At 39.7% G+C, this 21,797-nt stretch overlaps 1 protein-coding gene across 3 annotated transcripts in view; it reads left to right on the forward strand.

Moving 5' to 3' along the window:
* Clybl (citramalyl-CoA lyase) overlaps window positions 1–21,797 on the forward strand; it is a 233,283-nt gene that overhangs the window by 195,002 nt on the left and 16,484 nt on the right. For all 3 annotated transcript variants that reach the window (XM_076872168.1, XM_076872167.1, XM_076872169.1), the window contains exons 3-7: window positions 7,280–7,468; window positions 11,345–11,446; window positions 13,242–13,335; window positions 14,678–14,845; window positions 19,617–19,741. In XM_076872168.1, coding sequence (XP_076728283.1) covers window positions 7,280–7,468; window positions 11,345–11,446; window positions 13,242–13,335; window positions 14,678–14,845; window positions 19,617–19,741 — 678 coding nt within the window. The remainder of the gene's footprint in view (window positions 1–7,279; window positions 7,469–11,344; window positions 11,447–13,241; window positions 13,336–14,677; window positions 14,846–19,616; window positions 19,742–21,797) is intronic.

The following is a 21,797-nucleotide window of genomic DNA, read 5'->3' on the forward strand; positions in this document are numbered from 1 at the left end:
ATAAAAATAAATAAATAAAATAAAGGTATTGTGACCAACTACAATTAAAAAAAATAATAAAAAAAAAAAAACACAAGGAAGTACCACATCACACCCACTAGGATTGCTATTATTTAAAAAAGAAAAACAAAACAGAAAATGATGAGTGTTGGTGACAATGTAGAAAAATCTGAATCCTGATGCATTGCTGGTGGGACTATAAAATGGCGCAGCTTCTATGGAAAACAGTTTGGGTGTTCCTCAAAAGCTAAACGTAAAATTACCATACGGCACAGCATAACTCAAACCCACTCCTAGGTATGTACCCAAAAGAACTGAAAAGAGACACTCAGAGAAACTTGTATGCCAATGTTCACAGCAGTATCATTCTCAATGACTAGATGTGGAAACAGTCCACGTAGGCATGTACAGATGACTGGGTAAACAAAACATGCTATGTTAAACAACAGAATATTACTGAGCCATGAAAAGGAGTAAAATTTGGATACATTTATGGTACTACATGAATGAGCCTTATGACATTATTACGAGCTGGGCCCAGTGACCCATACCTGTAATCTAAGCAATTTTGCAGGACCCTCAGAAACTTAGTGAGAACTTATCTCAAAATAAAAAGGGCTGGGGATGTGGTTCAATGGTAAAGTGCCCCTGAGTTCAATCCTCAGCACCAATAAAATAAGTAAACAACTTAACAAATAATAAAAATAAAATGGATAAGTAGGACTGAGTTGTGACTTAGTGGTGAAGCACTTGTCTAGTATGTGTAAGGACCTGGGTTTGATTCATAGCACTGAAAAAACTTAAATTTAAAATGAAAGATTTTATGTTATATATTTTACCACAATTTTTAAAACTGGGCAAAGGATTGATAGAGATTTCCCCAAAGAAGAATTAAAATGGCCACTAAACACACAAAAAGGTTTTCACTGCTATCAGTCAACAGGGAAATGCAACTCAAAACCACGAGAGACCACTTTACATCCTCTAGGATGGCCAGCTCAGGAACACAGGTGGCAGCAAGTGGCGGTGAGGACGGGGAGTGACCAGAAGCTTAGAGCTACTGGTGGGAACATAAATTGCGTAGCCACTTTGGGGCGAGCTGACAGGGCTAAACCTGGAGTGAACACTGGAGCTGGGAGTCACACTTTTCTCAGATACACACCCAAGAGAAATGGCGACATATGTCCACTCAAAAACATGCACTAGAATAGCAGCATTTCTCCTAACAGCCAAAAAATGGAAACAACCCAAATGTCCATTAACTGATGGTAGGTAAACAAAATGTGCTCTAATCACATGGTGGAACATTATTTGGTAATAAAAAAGAAGTACTGATACATGGCAAAACATGGATGAACCTCGAAACACTATCCTAAGAAAAAGAATCCTGTCACAGAAGAAAGAGTATGTAGGCATGGCTCCATTTATAAATTCCAAACCTATATATAGAGAGAGTACATGAGGGTACACTTTAAATGGGTGAATTATATGCCATGTGGCTTTTATCTCATTAAAACTGCTACAAAAAAAAAAAATCATAGACCTAAAAATTATCTTCCTCCCAATTTTTTTCTAAAACAACAAGCAAAATAAATTTTAGGTTGTTAACCAGTCTTTAACTTTTTATTGTGCAGATATTTGAATATACACAAATGTAAAGACAATAGTGTAAAAAGTCCCCATATATTCATTAATCAGCTCTGAAAAAAATCAACATTTTAAAGGTATCTTTAACATTTTTTTCTCAAACTTTATTACAAAAAATGTCATCCAGTGAGTCCCTGGGCCATATTTTCCCATGGTTTTGTTGGCTTGCTTTTTCTGTCTGCTTATCTGTCTGTCCTCCTATCTATCCATCAGTTCATTTTTTTATTCATTTCAAAGTGAGCTGCAGACAGCAGGTCAGTTCCCCTTAACTACTTTGTGCTTGTCATTGAGTAAAAGGCTGATATTTGTTCTTAGTTCTCTTTGTGCTTTTGAGGTGTGATTTATATATTGTGAAATGCACAAATTTAAAGTCTGTCTTCCATGATTTTCGACAAATGTGAAGGTTTGTGTAACTCAGGTGAAAGCCATTGTTCCAATGTCTTTTCAAAATATTTTTAAGCATTCAGAGGCCATAAAAATATATTATTTTCATAGATTTTTGTATCTTAGAGTTGTGTTGTGTAGGATTTCCTCTTTTTAGTTAAATCTCTGAGAGCCAGAAATTCCAATTACATACTATAAGCTTCCCATCCAGACACATCCTGAGCCTTCTCAGTCCTTCAAATGAAAGCCAAGTTTGTATTTTTACAATAAACCTGTGTTTTAATGTATTTTTCATGATTAACACATCAAAAATTTTGCTCTACCAAAATCCACATTTTCAGAGTAAACCGTGTCTGACATGTAGTAGTTGGTGGGAATCAATGCATGACACTTTAAACCACTTAACACATGGTATCTTCAATATTGTAGATTTCTTTTTTGGGAAACAGGCAATCCAAGATTTCTTTCTTGTGTAGGAAAAAAACAAAACAAAACAAAAAAAAAAACAGTGGGATAGACAGTCAACACACCACCAGGCTGCAAGAACCCGTGAGAATTCATTTCCCTTTTCTTCCTATGCAGTCACCGCTACCTACTACAGCCCCTGTGATCATTGTTTTCATTAATTTTGATGTTAGAAAGAAGAATCCAATATAACTTACTAGTGATGACCTGTTTTAGGTCACAGGCACTTCAGTTTTTTTTAATATAAATGTATACAAGGAAAATCTATTAAAAAAGAGAGAGAAGGCTGGGGATGTGGCTCAAGCGGTAGCGCGCTCGCCTGGCATGCGTGTGGCCCAGGTTCCATCCTCAGCATCATATACAAAGATGTTGTGTCCGCCAAAAACTAAAAAATAAATATTAAAAATTTTCTCTCTCTCTCTCTCTCTCTCTCTCTCTTTAAAAAAATTTTTTTACAAAAAGAGAGACCCCTCAATGGAATAATTCACTCCATTTTTTTTTGTTTTAAAACAAACTTGACCTTGACATTTTCAACAAAATTTTCATAAAGATCCTGATATCGGGGCCTTCTACTTAAAATTTGGGTCACTCCATGCTGGTGACACCATTTTACAAATGGAAATGAGATAAGATGGGCAAATCCAGAAAAGAGAGAATTTGCTAGTGTTTCTGAATACATGATGTGATGATTTTACTGAATGAAAATAATAATCGTGTGTGTGTGTGTGTGTGTGTGTGTGTGTGTGTGTTTAACAATGGCTGTGCATCTTTCTGGATAAGAAATACTCCCTATTTCTTAATTACCAAGTCTCCGGCCCCAGCTTTCTGGCTGCTCCTGTTGCATGCAGGGTCAGGGTTGTCTTTGTGATTTCCTCTGGAAAGGGCTGTACATTAACATTCAATTTTGGGGAGGAGAGTGGAAGTTGAAGGAAAAGGTGTTAATTCAGATGTTATGAAACTGTGATAATGCTATTATTTAAGGCACTTATTTGGGTGTGTTTGTACTTTGTAGTTTTATAAATAAGCCCAAGGGGCTCCTCGGGAGTCTCGATCCTCCTTGAGTCTCGTATCCTGTCTGTCTCATCCTATCCGACAGTAGAAGTGATGCCGCTCTAATCCCTGCAAGTTCGGAACTAATGAACTGACTGCTGAGCTGCCGCCACGGAGCTTGGTCCCAAACTATACTGTACTTCACACTCGATTTATTCTCCAGATGGCGAGACTGTGCCGCCCTGCCGCGAGGGACCACCTCTTCCACTGGAGTGTAAAAGTGGACGGATGTTGTTTTCTTTGCAGATTTGGTCATTCTGAGCTGGAAACTTGCGAGGATGATTAGTTATTAGCTTTAATGGGTGCCAATGGAACCAACTGCACACATATTTTCTCCTTTAATTTTGGAGCCTGTAGATCTCGGGGATGGTTGATTTATCTCTTTCTGACGTCACCAGAGCGTGTCTCCTCCCCAGGTGATAAGAATCCAGTCTCTGAAATCATAGCACGCCTTGGTTCCTGGCCCAGACACAGTCACATAATACGATGGCTTATGGATAAGGACAAGTTTATTAGCCCCTGGTCCACTGCACTGAGCAGCCCATGGCACGGAATATCGATTGACTGCGGGAACTTGGGGAACACCACTTTTTAGAACAGGGTCCTGCAGAGAATCCGATCTGTACCAACTTTCTCTGCAACCTCCGCAAGTGTGGGATCAAACATGCTTCAGAACACACCATGGCGATTAGTCCCTTGGAAGATCTGATGTAACCATTGGTAAAGGCCTTAGTTCCCTTATTTGGTCTTTTCCGGGTTGTCAGATCTTAGGGACACAGTTCATTCCACAGTGAGAACACTCCACCAGGGTGTCCCAGTGTGACACCTGAGTGCCATGCATTTTAAACCTCATTGTGTACAACCTGAGTTGCTTCCAGGATCTAAGTTCCCCACCAAAGTTCTTTCTCAAGTGGCCTCTTTATTTAAATTTCCTTTTTCTTCTGTCCCTAGGAAGCACTTCCCACCCCCAATCCACCAAGCCACCCTGAGGGCACTCATCCACCTGCGCAGATGGAGATGGAGGGGTGAACAGGGCAGGAGGAAAGTGTGAAAGGGACAGAGGGATGGAGATGAGAGAGACTGTGGCAAGAAGCAAGGTGTGTGTGTAGAGGGAGAGGGAAAGGGCAGAAGAGCAGAATTTCTTGTTTTTCACAACTGGGCGGACTGTAACTCTCTCTAACTAAACACCCAGCATTAAACTTGATTGTTCTTAGAAACTGCCTTCCTTTCAGCCCAACAGATGGCATGGGTGTGTTTTGCTAGCAGTAACATATTTCACCATTAAAATACCAAAAAGAAAAAAAAAATCAACATGCTTGTTGGTTGGTGTAAATTCAATGAAGTTGTTGGGTATTTTGGGATACATACCAGAGGGATGCATACTTAGTTTATGTAAATTGCAACAAGCAACAGCCTGTTAATAAGGGTGTTGTATGGCAATATACCTCAAAAGCCATCATCTCTTTTTGGAAAGGTACAGCGTGATGAAGTGGAAAGAGCTTGGTTTTTAATTCTGAGCCAAAAAAAAAAAAAAAAGAAAGAAAGAAACCAATAAAATGCTGAGTATTCACTGCTCATTATTATAACATGAAAAGTACTAATCAGATTATGCCTAAAGTTGGAATTAGGGACTTCATTTGGAGCCAATTTCACAGAGGCTGAATTTTACTAAGTAAACCGGAATGTGCTGAAACCATGGCAATCTGACTTTTAGATAAAAATCACAAACAGGTTTAGAACACAAGCTTTGAACAAACAGTCCCCTTCAAATCCAAATGAAACCACCCAACAGCTCCTCAAGGTCAGATTCAGTTTGACGCCAACATTAACAATTCAGGAAGTTGATGTTGCCAGGGATCCTGCAAAGTTGAGCACACATGCAGATTACAGGATGGAGATGAGGACACAATGATTTTAAAATACATTTCGGCCTAAACAACCTAGTGAGTTCCCTTCAATTTTCCATTCACTATACCAAAGGACACTTTGCAAGGAGGCTGACTTGCTACTGAAAGAGAATCTAGAAGCTGGAAAATGTTTACAAACTGGAGCAATCCAGGGTTTGTAGCTGTCCGGGCTACATGGAGCGTGGTGGTCTGGATTCTCTGAGGCTATGGATCTAAAAGCCTGCACTGCCGTAGAGGAGGAAGCATTTCTCCTGCAGCTCTAGGCGGCCTTGGAACCATGATATCAAGCTAACTCTTGCACTTGGCCCCTAGTGTTTCCATATCCAGTTCATGGTGGAGCTGGAGTTTTACTGTTATGGAGTAGCCAAAGGCTATTTGATTTGGAACTGAACCATCATTGACTACGATCTCTCTAACTTTAGCTGACATGAGCTCTCTTGCTTTTGTCTAAACTTGGCCTAATTCTTGGCAGTCGAAGCTCTGTAAATCAGGACTTCACATAGCTGTCCTCAACTGGTCCTCAGCACTGTTTCCATCTGACCTGACAACGCTAAGCTACCGTTTCCTCGCGCTGTTTAACTCAGACCACATTTGGAGCCTTCCTTGCTCCACTCTGTTGTAGAACCACATCCGTCTGGTTTAAATCTGTGTCCCAGCTTGTCTCATTGATTGGACTTAGACTCCGCATTGGCTTAAATAATTCTTTCTTGTCTCCGTTTTGCTATTTTCCTAGATAAGTACTGCTACTCAAATGGCTATATATTGTTAAGACTTTTTTTTTCCCTAAACCATATTCATCAGCAGTGAGAGGCTTTCAAGTTTTATTAGTATCATAAAAACCCTTCCCAAGTGAAACTACTTTTGCTAAGTGTTCATTCTGACAACGAGAATTTGTTGAGGGCTGTTGGCAAGTTGGAAGAATTTGTTTTTGAAAACTGAAATTGGCAGGAAGTAATGACCCCAAGTGTTTTCTTTCTGTTGACACCAACCCCACACCCTTCTCTCTCCACACCCCACCCCCAGTACCCCCAAGCCAAAGCCAATAAATAACATAATTGGTCTCATACCATTTTTCTTGGGTTAATTCAAATATTAAAGCAGAATTTTACCCTTTCAGTTTTTCTTAACTGTGGAGCAAAGATTGTCAAATTCAGGGGGAATAAAACAAACTGTATTTGTCAAGCACTTCATGAAGGAATTTCTTGGTGATGTTTTTGCTTCCACCTAAATAAGTGTGAGCATTTCTTGTAGTATGAAGTGTCAGATTCCTGTGAGTACCTGCCTAATTGAATGTCAAGATGCAACTCAGTTGCAAAAAATAAAACAAGAAAGAGAAGTTAAAAAAAAAAGCACTCTATATGGGGATAAAGAAAAATAGACCATTTTTACCTAATGTGAATAGGCTGACAGATGAGACTGCCACAGTCCAGATGTTGCCCGGTTTCTTATATTTATTAAATGAGAAAATGCAAGTAAAGGACTTAGAACCATGCGTAGGCCTAGTTAATGCTCCATCAATGAATAACTGCTTATTAGTTTTTTTTTACCTTTCCAATTAGAAAGCAGCACCAATGAGCAAGATGAAGCTGACATTTAGAATACTAGTATGCGTGATGGCAAGTACCTGATGAGTGACATCCTGTGAACAAAGTCTACCAACAGCTCAACTATCACATTGGATAACTTATTTCACATATTTCTTTGGTGGGCAGGCAATGTGAGACCTGAGAAAGGTGCTCACACTGAATCACGCAGCAGTGTCACACCACACTCAGTTGTGTTCCCCTTAGAAATTAAACTAAGAAGGTAACTTTTTATTGACACAGAATGAAGCTCGACTGAGAATAGTAGAAACTCTTGAAGGCTTTGAACTGGGCCCAACAGAAAAGTGCGTGAGAATCAACTCGGTGTCTAGCGGTCTGGCAGAGGAGGACCTTGAGACCCTTCTGCAATCCCGGGTCCTACCTTCCAGCCTGATGCTTCCAAAGGTGGAGAGTCCTGAGGAAATCCAGTGGGTGAGTAGCCAGTGCTTTGCTTAAAACTTGGGACCATCTAAGAGAAGGGGTTTGGGTGCCACTGGTTTTGAGAAGGCTGCACAGATCAGAGAGGAAGGGAACTGAGAAGGAGGAGCGAACACAAGCAGCCATCTCCTTCACCTGAGCGCCCGCCTTTGCCCAGAGTGTTCTTTGGAACAATTGTCCTCTAGACACAATGCTTGGGTTTCCTAATCGGATCTGTGGTTTGGACAGAACTGGCTCCTTGCTAGCCCTCCCAGAGCTATCCCTGGATGCCAGGTTAACAGAGCACCACTCCTGCCACCACTGTGTAGGCCCGGAGCCTAGGCCTCAACCAGGAAGGGTCATGACATAAATGGCTCTTACCAAGTTGCGTTTGAAATCATCGCAGGCCTCCAGAGGACACCAGCCGCATATGAAAAAAATGAACCCAACATAGGGGAAGAAAAGGTCACTCCTTAGGGCAACTAGAGGAATAAACAGGAAGCTTTTAACTAGTGGTTTTAATTAGCACAGATATTATTTCCTGAACAGTTCTCTAGTGCGTCCTTTTTAAATTGCTGACAGGTGTGTTTGTGTTTCATGACAGACTTTTCAGCCAATAAAAACCTGAAATGTAAAGTGGTTGGCATGTCAAATTACTTAAGAAAACTTCAGAATGGGCCCAATTATACCATGATTGTTTTAATTGTGAGACAGACGGGGGACAGGGCTAGATTTTTTTTCTGGGGTTGCCAGTATTGTGCAGGTCTCTGATGAATGAATGCTATTCCAATGTGCCAATCTGGGGCAGAGCCTGCCAGATGTGCTGGATGTTTGTTTGGTGGGCAAGTGAGCTGAGGGGGTTCAAAGCCACATCTAGTGTTGTCTGGAAGGTTATGGATGTAAGCATAGTGATCCAATGAGGAGCTCTGATACCTGATGAAGTGCTTACCTTTTTAATAATCTGAATGTTGGGTCTGTACGGTCCAATGCAGGGGCCACCTGCCACGTGTGGCTATTGAGCACTTGAAATGTAGCCAGTGCAAATTGAGATATGCTGTAAGTATAAAATACACACTTCATTTTGAAGACCTGTACACCCCCCCACAAGAGGGGGAGAGAATGTAAAATACCTCAATAATTTTCATAACGATTGCACATTGAATTAACATTGGAATCTAGTGGGTACAATGTAAGGTATTATGAAAATCAATTTCACCTGTTTCATTTTACTCTTTGAATATGCCAACTAGAAGGTTTAAAACTGTACTTGTAGTTTCTGTCCTAATTGTGTTGGATGGTTCTGTTGGATTCTTCTTGAAGCCCCGTTGTCAAGGACCCGGATTGACTTATTGAACTTGGGAGTTCTCTCCAAGAGTATCCTCAGATTCCAGAGTGTTGGTATCCTGAGGGCTCTGGCCCCATTCAGATGTGACTTAGGTTGATGCAGATGGATTCTGAAGTCACTCTTGGCCTCTGGTTTCATCCTTGATGCCTATTTATCATGGGCCTTACCTTTATTTTGAGGGGGGGCTCCACCCCAGCCTCTAGCTGTGGCCTGTTTGCTGATTCAGATGCTGGGTTGTGGGGAACATGCTGCAGTTTAAATAGAACTTCTAGTTAACAGAAGTCTTTGGGGCTGTTTATTTTTTCCTCTCCGTTTGTATTTATGCGAAGCGTAAAGCCCAGAGCCTGATGCACAACTGAAAGATGGGCTTACTTGTTTTCTTTTGTGTGAGAATCTCTTGCTCGCCTTTTGTCGCTAGTGTGGGTTCTTGTTTGACTGGCACGGCTTATTGGACTATAACAAGCGTAACTCTGCCTCTTTTGTCGTGGGACAATTCTCCCACAAATCCCGAACAGTGTGCATTCTTCCAACACACTATTGGGTGTGCACTGGAATTGAAAGAATTGCTGAGCCCTGCTACTTCATCTCCTCCCCAATCTCTTTGTAATTTTCCCCCCTTCTTTTCCTACCTCCCTCCCCGGTCCCCTCCACCTCACTGAAATGAACACTTTACCAGGCCGGAAACATTTAATCGTCTCCTTTTGAAAAAATTAATTGAAACTTCTCCACTAGTTACCTTTTGTGTTAGTACTTAATGCAATTTTTTAAGAAGGAGAGGGAGAGGGAAGGGGGAGGCGGGGCTAGCATATTTAATTTTTAAATGTCCCTATTGGCTTAAAAACAAAAAAGCACCGAAGATTTTGCTCACTAAGAACAGGGACTCTCTTGTAAAGGGTTTACCTAGTTGTAAACATTAAGGTTTTTGTAGTTCTAACGGTTATCACAAAGCACTGGGCAAATAGGAGTTCAAGTTTTCTTTTTGGAAGGAGAAAAGAAAATCTCCGGCTACCTACTGAACGTCCAGACCACTAACATTTCACTACCCATTTTCTAGCTTAATTGTGACATAAATCACATTGTATTTCCTTTGCACCGAGTGCCATGCATTTTGTCCCCTTGCATAGCGTACTGCCTTCTGGTCCCGGCCGATCGGGTCATTCCTTCCCTGCAAAGTTCCTAGGAGGTGATGCTGATGCTGTCTGAGGAAGGGAGGGCAGGGAGCGACGGGAATCATTCTTCATTACTGAAAGCTGTGATTTATTTTAGCCTAATTGTAAAGTTACTGCAAATTGCTCAAAAGCTTTTTAAAGATCCCAGTGATTAGATTTTTTTTAGGGGGGGGGGTGTGCACAGGCGAGGAGGGGGCAGCTAAAAGGGGAAATAACACCTCTAATCCCGCTTCTGGTAAATAGGCTGCCAGCTTTTAAAATGAGTTTCCTTTCTATTAGTCAGAATATTATGCTAAGCCTTAAGCATTAGTTTTTTTATGTTGCCATAGCAGCCTTATTCCTGCAGGGTGGTGACCTGTGATGATTACAGTACAAAGCTTATAGGGTCTTGAAACCCCCTTTGAAGATGAAAAGTCTTTGATGGTTTATATTTATGCAAATCTCTTAGATATGATTTACCCAACTGAGACTGAATGGAGAGATGATTAAAATTCCCTTTTCCTTTGATATCCATTAATGGCTGAATATTCCTTAAATTTAAAATGGATATATATGTTTTCATCTTTATTTACAAAAATATCTTTATCATACCTGGGTTTCTTTTTTTTATCTCCTCACATCTTATTAGATCTAGATAGACATAATAGATTTACAATTTAGATTGTGGGGGTTTTTTTTCCCCCCTTTTGAAAGGGGGGTGGGGGATCTGTGCGAGAGCTTTGTATGTTTCCAGATGATAGATTTTGGAATTTGGGCTACCCCACTGGCAGCGCAGAGCTGGCTGTGAACTGGTCTCATGGAAAAAATTGGCGAGCTTTGGTCTTCAAAGAATTAAACTTCCTTTTTAAGGTCTTCCTAGGTAAGCTAAAAAATTATGAAGAAACCCCTTCGGAACAAAGGGTAATGGTGCTGTAATGGATGGTATGGGCTCGGCGTAGAAGGCCGGGCAGCACTTACACTGGTGTCAGTGCCCGGCAGAAACAAAAACAGACGTGCAGGTAGAGCAGGGCGCATTGTTTTAAGGGCCTACCATTTGCATTTAACGCAGAGGGCGAGAGGTCTCCAGTAAATATGTTTTCAAGGGAAGCATTTAAACCGGGATCTCTAACTCCTAGGCCTCAAGTTGCTCCTGGTGGGGGCGGGGGGCGGTGACGCTCGGGGACTTTGCTATTTAGTTTGGTGGGAACTTTGTTACCTTTTTTCTTCGGTCTTTCCTTTTTAAAAAAAATTCTTTTATGTGGGTGAGGAGGCTGGGATATTACTTCCTCAGGTCAAAGATTTAAGTACTATTTCTATGTCTACATTGCAGTGATTGTCACTTCTGTTTTTATTTTATTTTATTTTTTACCACTAATCACCTGACACTTTTGATTTTAGTTTTCAGACAAATTTTCATTCCACTTAAAAGGCCGAAAACTTGAACAACCAATGAATTTAATCCCCTTTGTGGAAACTGCAATGGGTTTGCTCAATTTTAAGGTAAGAAAACCATAACGTGGTTACATAAGTTAGTGTTTATTTGTCACCTAAAGAGAACTTTTGTTTTCAATTTCAACATCTACTAACATTTTTTTAGAAAGATTTATAAGCAAGGTAAACCTTGAGCACCATTTATTTTCTTTATAGTTTAAAAACCAGGTTTTCAGCATCTTAGAAAACAAAGAAATTGGTTAAGTAGAAAGGAAAAGCTTTCCACTCCTAAATATTTCAATGAAATATTCACATGTTCCTAGTAATAATTTTAATTTAAAAAAATCACTGTATACTATACCTTGAATTGTTAACATTTATAGATTAAATATAAAATAAATGGGAATTTTACAATAAATGTATAAAATAAATGGAAAATATATTTTGTCACCTTAATGAATTAACTTTGAATTGTTCTTTTTCTATCAATAGCTTTCCATCGAAAAATTTTCTGGCCTCTTTGTAGCAGCATTATCCATAATATCTAGCAGATCAGACAACTATTGTTTTTAAGTTCATGTACACAAATAATTTGTAGTCCGTTATTTCAATTTGTGACATTGAACATAAAATATTTTCTAATAACCATTTGGAGAGATTAGATGAGCCCCGGGTTTTCAGCCATCGAGTGACTGCTTTAAACTACCTGCCTGACCACATTCAGAGCCAGCTTGTGTTTTCCTTCTGTATCAGTGGGCATTTATATTGTTTTCCAAAATATGCTTCCCATTCCACCTGACCTGTGAGCAGCAATCTAGCACCCCCTGCACCCCCTGCTCAGAGTTCCTACCCCACCATTTTTTTTCCTCCCCCCTCAGAGAGCAGGAGAAAGAAATCACCAAAAACAAAAGAAAAAGGTAGTTGACCTGAACTGGAGAGAGAATGTGTGAGCAAATGCTCACTTTGAGACCTGTGGGATTATGCAGGAGGGGCCCAGTGCAAATGTTTGGGGGCTGTTTCAAGCCTTGTCTCCTGAGCAGCTCTTTTACACAAATAACCACAAATTCTCCCAGCTGCCCCAGAAGCCTCGGAATATAATCAAAAGCACATCCCTCAGATGCAACCAGATTCATACAGTGATTTAATTTTAAGCACTGTTTTGCCATTTTATTTCGTAATGTACTTAGGAGCCCTTGCAACACCTGAAATTAATCAACAGTGTCCCCACTGGTTCCTCATTTCTTTCCCACCCCCATATATATATTGGCAGGTTACATCTGCACCTTTCGGGATTCACAGTTATGTCTGCAACAAATGTTATTAATCTTGACTTTCATTTAGAAATGTCAGTGCTGCTTTATTAACACGTCGTGGCTGACTTGTTGCACTTTTATTTTCCCCTCTGAAGTTGTAGGTTTTGTATTGTTTGTCTTTAATCCTGAGACCATTTACTGGATTCTAATGCAAATAATCCAATTAGTTTGATTTTAAAATTCCTGCCTTCTTTCCTGAGGCTTTATGTTTATTATATAAGAGTCTCTTCAAGCAAAAACAAATTGGGGAAAAATATAAATAACTTAGCAGTAAAATCAAAAGTAGCTAACTCAAAGTTTCTCTAGAAAGTAAACTTAAAATTTGAACTATATTACCAGATTAATATATAACAATAGTATTTAACATCATCCACTAAGCAAACTAACGATAAGCAGGATACTTATCTTGGGCAACATTAAATGACTTTTGGTTGCAGGGTCAGCCTGCCTTCAGGCAGACTGGGCTAGGAGCTGGGTCTTCCTGAGGTGCTCGGGCTCCTGTCTTATGCCTGCGCGTCTGTGAGAACTGGTTCTGTTCTGCTCTTTTCCAGGCAGTGTGTGAAGAAACACTCAGGATTGGACCTCAAGTGGGTCTTTTTCTAGATGCGGTTGTTTTTGGAGGAGAAGATTTTCGAGCCAGCATAGGTGGCAAAACCCTTTCTCTCTTCCTCTGTGTGGTGCGTGTGTAAGAGAGAGTATGTGTGTGTATATGGAATTTTTTCTTTGCCTTTCAAGAATGAGCATTTACATAACAATGTATATTTACCAACCAAGACAATGGCTTTTCATGACAATGGATGGACACCACTTCCTGATAATTTAAGGTTCCCCATAGCAGTCCTGCTTCAGAACAATACCTTACTACTCCTGCTCATTTATTAAAATAACTAATAAAAAGCCTGTTGCAGCCCCAGGCTCATTCAAGAATGAGGGCATCTACTTTTCTCCTAATAAATATGTTTACAACCTCACGATTGCTTAAATATTTGGTCTTCACATGAGTCTGAGGGCTGCTGAAGTTTCCAAAACAAATTTAAGGCACTTTCACATTGGTCGTAGTGAGCTGTTTTCTACATTAAACGTGGTATATAAATTTAACATAGTGCCTTAGTTTATCTTACAGTGTATTTCAGAACCCTTTTCATTCGATGTCTACTGAGATGCTACTGGTTTCCACTGAGTTCCCCTCTCCCTGGAGCACTCTGTTCTGGCCTGGGTGTGTGTATAGCTAACTGGAACCTGGGAGGGACAAGGCCACAGAAAGTGCTTTTGGAACCACATCCCAGTGGCCTGGAGACACTTTCCCTGAGCAGTGAGTGTTGTGGTCCAAGTATAAACAGTGACAACCCCACCACCCTTTAGGTGAAAACAGGAATTTATTTTAATACCAGTCTTTCCAGGGGACTCCTGTGTGGCCCACAGGTCAGTGGACTACAGAAGGCTAAGTGACACTTTCTGCCTGCCCCCAGGTACATGCCCTTGCCTGTCCCCAGTGCTCCATCCAGACCCTGCAGCTAATGTACTTGGCTCAGTCTCTCAGCTGGGCCTGGGCATCACAGCCCCTGCACGGTTGGGCCAACCCCAGCACAGCCCATCCTGTGCCCAATGTGAGAAGTAAGTGTCCATGCTCAGCCTCCTGGCCACTTTTTGTGGCCTTATCTTTGGACTGACACTTTCGGAGCCACGACCAAAAGGAGAAAATCTATCAAGAGTCACTGTGGCCCCGATTCCACCTCCTGGCGGGGAGTGGCTCGTCTTGGTGCTTGGCAGAGTGATTGTGTTGAAGGAAGCTTGCTAGTGAACAGACGCATGGAGGCTTGGTGCTGCCTCCCTGTAGCTCTCTCTTGGTTCATATTTGAATAATCATTTTGCTGGGAACATTCCCAGGGAGACATAGATGTCTTTACAAACTGAGTCTTTATAATAGATGTCTGAGTTTGGTTTCCAAAGTTATGACCTCCCTTTTCTGTCCTCTTCTGGTTTTCAGGTGCAACAAGTAGTAAAGAAACCCAGGACATTCTCTACGCCCGACAAAAGATTGTCGTCGTAGCCAAGGCCTTTGGCCTACAAGCCATAGACCTGGTGTACATTGATTTTCGGGATGCAGACGGGCTTCTCAGACAGTCAAGAGAAGCAGCCGCCATGGGCTTCACTGGTATGATCCCTGATGGTATCTTAGAAAGCAGTGTCTAGATCAGCAAGCCTTCCAGAAAAACAGGAATGTAACCAGGAATCACATTTCTCGCGTCATCGTACGTCTCACATACGCATTCCAGTGTTTGGGGCATGGAAAAGCCGAGCAGAGTGCCAACCCCCTGAGAAATTGTCATGCTTTTCTTTGGCTCTGCAAACAAAAATCAAACCACTCATTCTTCTTTCCTCTTATATTTGTTACCATTTTTTTTCCTGACCTCTTTAAATATTTTATATAGTTTGCTCTAACGGAAGGGCAGAGTGACAGAGTGTTTTTGAGTAAACTGCTGTAAGAATTTGAGTTGACGAAGAAATTTTTTCTAAAATGGTCACAATATTGAATTAATTCTGAAAAAAAACTGGTGATATTCTCTGTGGGTTGTTTGTTTGTTTGTTTTTTGTTTTAATTAGTTACACATGACATTACAATGATCTTGACATATCATACATCCGTGGGGTTTTTTTGTTTTGTTTTTGGTACCAGGGATTGAACCCAGAGATGCTTAACCACTGAGCTACATCCCTGGCCCTTTTTATTTTTTATTTTGAGATACAGTCTTGCTAAGTTGCTTAGGGCCTCACTAAGTTGCTGAGGCTAGCCTTGAACTTGCAATCCTCCTGTCTCAGCCTCCCAAGTTGCAGGGCTTACAGGCATGTGCCACTATGTCTGCATTTTCTGTGATTTGATTTTTACTTATAATTTGTTTTTTGCTCTCCGGCCACTTCAAGCCCCTCCGTCCCCTTCTACATCCCAATAAGTGTCTGTATACTTGGTGACACCTGCGAGTATCATCTGGCACTAGGATCAGTGAGTTCCTTAAGGCCACCTTGGAGTATAGGTGGACATTGACAATTGGTGTACCAAATCACTAAAATCCTAACCACTGAACTTGGGGATCAGCACAAAATTATGTTTTTGCAACAGAAATCTATTTTTTGAAAAATCACAATAGAATCCTATGCATAAACACATGTGTGCAGTGGACACATGCGCGCGCGCACACACACACACACAGAGGCAACCAAGGGGAAAACATGATACATTCTTTTATTCTTATTTGTTCTCATACTGCAAGTTCTAAGAATGTTAATACTAGAAACATACCTGAATAATAAGGAAAAGAGACAAACATTTTGGAATATATCTATTATGTTAGGGGTTACTGAAATGCCTCTGAAAGTGCCCTTAAATGTAAAAGATGTCTTAATAGATGATGATTTAACTTGAAGTAAAATTGAAAGACTTACAAAGCAATAGTATAGTTACGTTAGAATTAAATAAGCTCTGACCTTTTGTGTTTTTACCATAAAGAACTAAAATAAACATGAACCCCAGTCTTTTAATTAAAAAATATGATCCCTTATAGAGAAACGTTTTTCAATTATGTGAGCTATTATTCATGAATCTCCCTACATTTCCTAGTGACTGAGAAAGAGGGGCGTCCCTGTGCCGTGTCCATGGGGCTGTGCTCCTTCCTGCCTCTTTTCAATGACTGGTTAGGATGTAGCCCAAATGCAGAAGTTGGAGAAAAGCTCCATGCAATCTATCTAATAGACCCAATGTTGTTGGCCGTGGATGTGTGGCATCGGCTGCCAGGCAGCCAGATGTGGCTCTGAAATGGGAACTAATTCATTGAAAAGAGAGCGAGCCCTGGTCTCTGTCAGCAGCCCTCCTTGCAACCTGGGTTTCCTTAGCTTCCTCTGGGGTCATGTTTGCCCCAGAGCTCCTAAGGGAGCTCCAGAGGTCCTCGAGGATGCAGGGCTAAATTAAATTGGTTCCCAATTCAGTCGCAAAAGACAGACCTCTTCAAATCAGGCTTAAATTTCTAGACGGTGCCCAGCTCAGCACGAGGAACTTATGAACCTGGCACTGTTGTTTCTCCACGACGGGGAGTAGTAAATCACAGCGAGACGGAGAAACGGAGGCGGGAGAACAGGGAGGAACCAAGGGCACAGTGCCCACCGCTATTCCAATGACCGAGGCAGCAGACTGGGGGTGGGGGGGGGCACACGCCAGGGCCATTTTGCAATTTTCAGAGAGAGAAGGTCTTTGTTGTCCCGATTATATTTCTACATACTAATAAATGGTAATTAAAAGCATGAGATGATTTGAAGTAATTAAAAAAAAAAAAAGCTTCTACTAAGTACTTTAGACTTCTCATGATCCCATGATCTGTTAGCACGAATTGTTGGCATTTAATTGCCACACCTTGGGCCTTGCCCAAGAAGGGAGGAGAGGCAGGGAGGAAGAAAGAGGAAGTGCTGTGCCCACCTTCTGAAATACCCATCTGAAGCAGGTGGACGAAAGGCTTAAAGTCATATGGAAACACTGTTATACATCACACTGAGAAGGAAGACTGAGTCTGGGCTGTAAGAATTATGTCCGTGAATATGTACAACACGTACACAGGTACCTGCACACACATATATGTTAATGAAGTCATTTTTTAAAGTTAGTCATATACTAAATAGTGGGCTATAGTTTGTTTTCTGTGGTGTTGTTTCATGGGGTCACAATCTATGTTGATAGATTTTAAATTAATACATTGGCTATACAAATAGCTGTTAATATTAGGGTTTTTTAAATAAAAAGACACCCAAATAAAAATATTAGAATAAAGCTTTATTAACTGACTTGGTCACTGCAGTTACTCCAGTACTACATGCTGAGAAGAAAGATTATAAATATGAAGCACTATAGGTTTTCCTCTTTTTTGCAGTCTTTTGTAGAAGACAAAAATGACACCATCATACAGTTACCTAAAAGACTTGACAGGTATTGATTTAAAGCAAGATATATCAAGTGATACTGTAAAAAGGATTTCATGGTCATAAATTTTAATGTCGTCCAATTTTGTACCCTCTCAGTAACTTGCCAATAACAACTCTTCTGGATAAAATATTTGCCTTGTTCTCACATTAAAGCCTGTTAGACAGTTGTTGGAATATATACCATGCAACAGAGAACTTCACATGTGAATGTACATGGATTTCTAAAATCTCACGTGCATCTTAAAATTATCCTCATTATCAAAATACGGGTACTTGAGTGCCATCAGTAATTTCACAATATTTTAAGTAGTTTATGCTTGCTTCTCAAATCATAGTGCCTGACTCAGAAGTTCCCATGAAATCTAGCTTTTTACACATCAATGTAAATTATGTCTATAAATTATGAAATTCAGGGCTAACAATTAGTAGGAATAACCACAGAACTGACATCTTTTATTAATAATATTGCAACAGCGATTAGATTACTTAAATATAATTTCAACACCTACTATTGAAAAGATGTTTCATTTATCATTCATGTTATATTTCCAGAAATTATTGTTCAAATAATTTAAAGCATCTTTATTTACATGTGTTTAATGTTTTATAGTATAAAATAGATAAGAATGAAATAGCAAGGTGAGGCTGTTTTAATTATGCTGTGATAAAGAAAAGATATTGTTTTATCTGTCCACTTAAACCTCTTTTCATGAAACACTAAAAATATATATTTTTTTACATTGTTCCTTTTTCTGTTCAACAAATGACAACAGTAACAGAAATTTGGCATTTTATAAAACATCCAGGATATAATCTGTACTGGCAAAACATTAATAAAACAACTATTTCAAAAGCAAAGCAAATTACTATGCCAACAAATAGATTGAGCAGAGTAAGCAGAGTAAATGACCATTAAATGTACATTCACTTTTAAGGAGGCATATTGTGTCTATAACTTTATCATGTAATATAATATAATCTCATCATTATATAACATTAAATGCATTTTATTAATGATCTGATTAGACTCCACACTTCCTGATTTTTAAATTATTTTTAATGACAACACTATTTCATAGAATCCTTTGTCTTTTATATTTGTATTTATGTTTTTATTAAAATCCTTAAATTTCAAAAAGAGTTCTAAGTACCTTTGAAGACATTTCTACAGAGGTAGGGTTTCTTTTGAGGGTATGAAAGGTGCTTTAAGGGGAAAGTAGCCAATCTCCATCCCATAAGCAAAAAGGGGAAAATATGGATTTTTTTTTTTTTTTTTGGATAGAGAAGTTTTCTGAAATTTTTCTTTTCTAAAAGATTTAAATAGAATAGTCTAGAGTCTTCAGTGCTCAAAGCTGCCTTCTCTTTTGCTGTACTGAATATACTATTTTCATTGAAATCCAATTTTCTACTAGGGGTTAGAAATGACACATGTTCATCCTAGAGAAAGAAAATTAAACATGTCAATGTAAGACAGTATTAGATAGTAATATAGTTGTAATCTCTGCTCTGTAAGCTTTATGAAAACCCACATACCACTTCTACAAGAAATCATGGAAGTGGTATAATCCTACAAAATAAGTAAAAGATAATTTCTAAAATTCGAGGGAATTTCTATGTAATTTCATTCTACTTTAATTCAAAATTAGGACTCTAATTTGGAGACATTATCTTTTAAAGTGCCAGGCAAAGCAGTTATTCACGAGCTGCTTCAGTCCACCTGTAACTAAAAATGAGAGATTATCTGCACCGAGGTGGCATTTCTATAGGACCCGAAGCACAATTACTTCCATTGTTGTGTTTGTTCTTATGTGGGATTCTGGAAAAGCCTGCCTGATTGCAGGTTTTTTTTTTTTTTTTTTCCTTCAGTAAAAGTTCTAAATTAGTTATTTAGCATCCAGTCTATGAACATTTTGTTGGAACATTTGTCTGATGAACTTCCGATGTTATTCATCTCCTCGTAGGTAAGCAGGTGATCCACCCTAACCAAATTGCCGTGGTCCAGGAGCAGTTTACCCCTTCCCCAGAAAAAATCCAGTGGGCTGAAGAACTGATCGCTGCCTTTAAAGCACATCAGCAGTTAGGAAAGGTAAATGTTTTTTTGATGCCTTGGGTGAAATTGGTGTTGAAAATACTATGGGGAAGAATGAGAAAAAAAGAAAGAAAGAAGTATTGTTTGAATGGTTTTAAGGAAACACACTGTATTGGGGATGGTGGTGAAGGCTGGAACAGAAACAGGATTCAGCAGTGAGAGGGTTTCTAAAGGTAGATTTGCCCTTCCTCGTCCCTAAATATCTTACCAACTGGCTCTCAGGTCTCTCCTTTTATTCTTTTCATAAAATATATTGGCAGCCTTAGAGAAAATAGAAGTCTGTTTAGTTTTTCCTCTGTTGATTTCAATGCAGCATTCATATGAAAATAATTTTAGATCAAAGTGAGAGCAAGTTGTAATGAAATAAACACAGTTTGACCAAGTGGTTCTTGTGGAGAAAAGAAATAAATTTCAAGTTATTTTAATTTGGTGGGGGGAAGCACAAAAATTTCCCCCGGTTTAGTCATTTAAGAGTGGGAGGTTGTATATGTGTTTGTACCAATTTCTGGACCTGAGATTTGGATAGAATAGAAAGCAAATTAACATTGGAGTACGGTTGTTCCTAATTTAGTGCATCATTGAGTCTCGCGTTTCCTGCTCTGTGGGTTTCTGCTATGTAAATATTGCAATGGTGATGCACAATCTGTCTCCACTTTGTGCCAGTAACACTTAAATTAGGTGTCGCCTGAAGGAAGATTTTATGCTAGTTGCAGCATTGTCAGTTAATTATCTTAAAGGTTATTTGCAATAATACCGTTTGCCTCTTTTTAAGAGGCTAGGAAGGAAAGTTGCATTTATAAATCTATCCTAGAGGTAATCTCTAAAACTCAACCTTCTGACTTCCATAAGGAATGAAGTTTTAGTGTCTTTGATGAAAAATTACTTAGGAGAGAAAGAATATTAAAAAAATATTAAAGTTCAAAATGTTAAACATTTGCTCTTGCAAAATAAATAAAGAAGAAAAAACGGGCTTTCGGTGTTGAACCTGTGACATTCATGTGAGAAGTCTCCCTTGCACTTTCACTGGTAAAAGGAACACCTGAAAATCCCAGGACTTGCAAAAGTGGGTAACAATATTAAATAGGTCATTCCCTGTGAATGTCTGACTTCACCCTTGACCATGCATGCGTGCTTACACTTACACACACACACATACACACCACACACACAGGTTCATCTTTGCACAAACTCACACTTAATATCCAAAGGCAGGGCTGAGGATGTACCTTAGTGATAGAGTGCTTGCCTACCTAGTATGTGCAAGGCTCTGGGTTCAAGCCTGCACCACAAAAAAATAAAATCAAATTAAAATTAAAAAACAAAATCCAAAGGCAGAAGTCAGAATATGTTACATTGAATACAGTCAATTTGTACATACATCAATTTCATGATAAATAGTATCCTTTCATTTCACATTGACAGTAACCAGCAAAAAGACAATGCATTTCACGGAAACATATTTTAAAATTGACATTGTATTTTATGTCCATTTCTATATCTTAGCCCAAAGCAAGATCCTTCACAAATAAACATAGATATTTACCCAGAGAGAAGAGCCATGGACTCTTTCATTCATATATGCAAACAACTCTGTCTTTTTCCTCTCTCACATACCTGCCTACACACACACACACACACACACACACACACACACACCCCTCTCCCTCTGCTCTGGACCTTATGCCAGCTACAGTGTGAGGGATAAACCCTTCCTCCTGAAGTAGTAAACTGAGGCAGCACCTCGTGTGCTGCTTGGAGGCAGGCAGCAGCCTGGCAGCATGGGCTGACACTGCCTCAGTGAACCATCCGAACTAGGTTTCATGTTGGAGTCCACTTGGCCTTGTGAGCAACTGGGCTGTGGAAGGGGCCACCCTAAATTTCACCAGCCAGCAAACAAAGGTCAAATCAGAACCATTCTTTTCTTGGCATTTAAGTTCTTCAGTGAAGAAAATCACCCTTTCCCATTGTATATTGAAAATGCTGCCAGGGGAAATTGTCCCCCAGTTGTCATACCTTTTGATGATGGCAACTTAAATATAAATTCTGAGCTGTT

The sequence above is a fragment of the Callospermophilus lateralis genome, chromosome 12 (genome assembly GCF_048772815.1).
Source record: "Callospermophilus lateralis isolate mCalLat2 chromosome 12, mCalLat2.hap1, whole genome shotgun sequence".
In the NCBI taxonomy this organism is placed as follows: Eukaryota; Metazoa; Chordata; class Mammalia; order Rodentia; family Sciuridae; genus Callospermophilus; species Callospermophilus lateralis.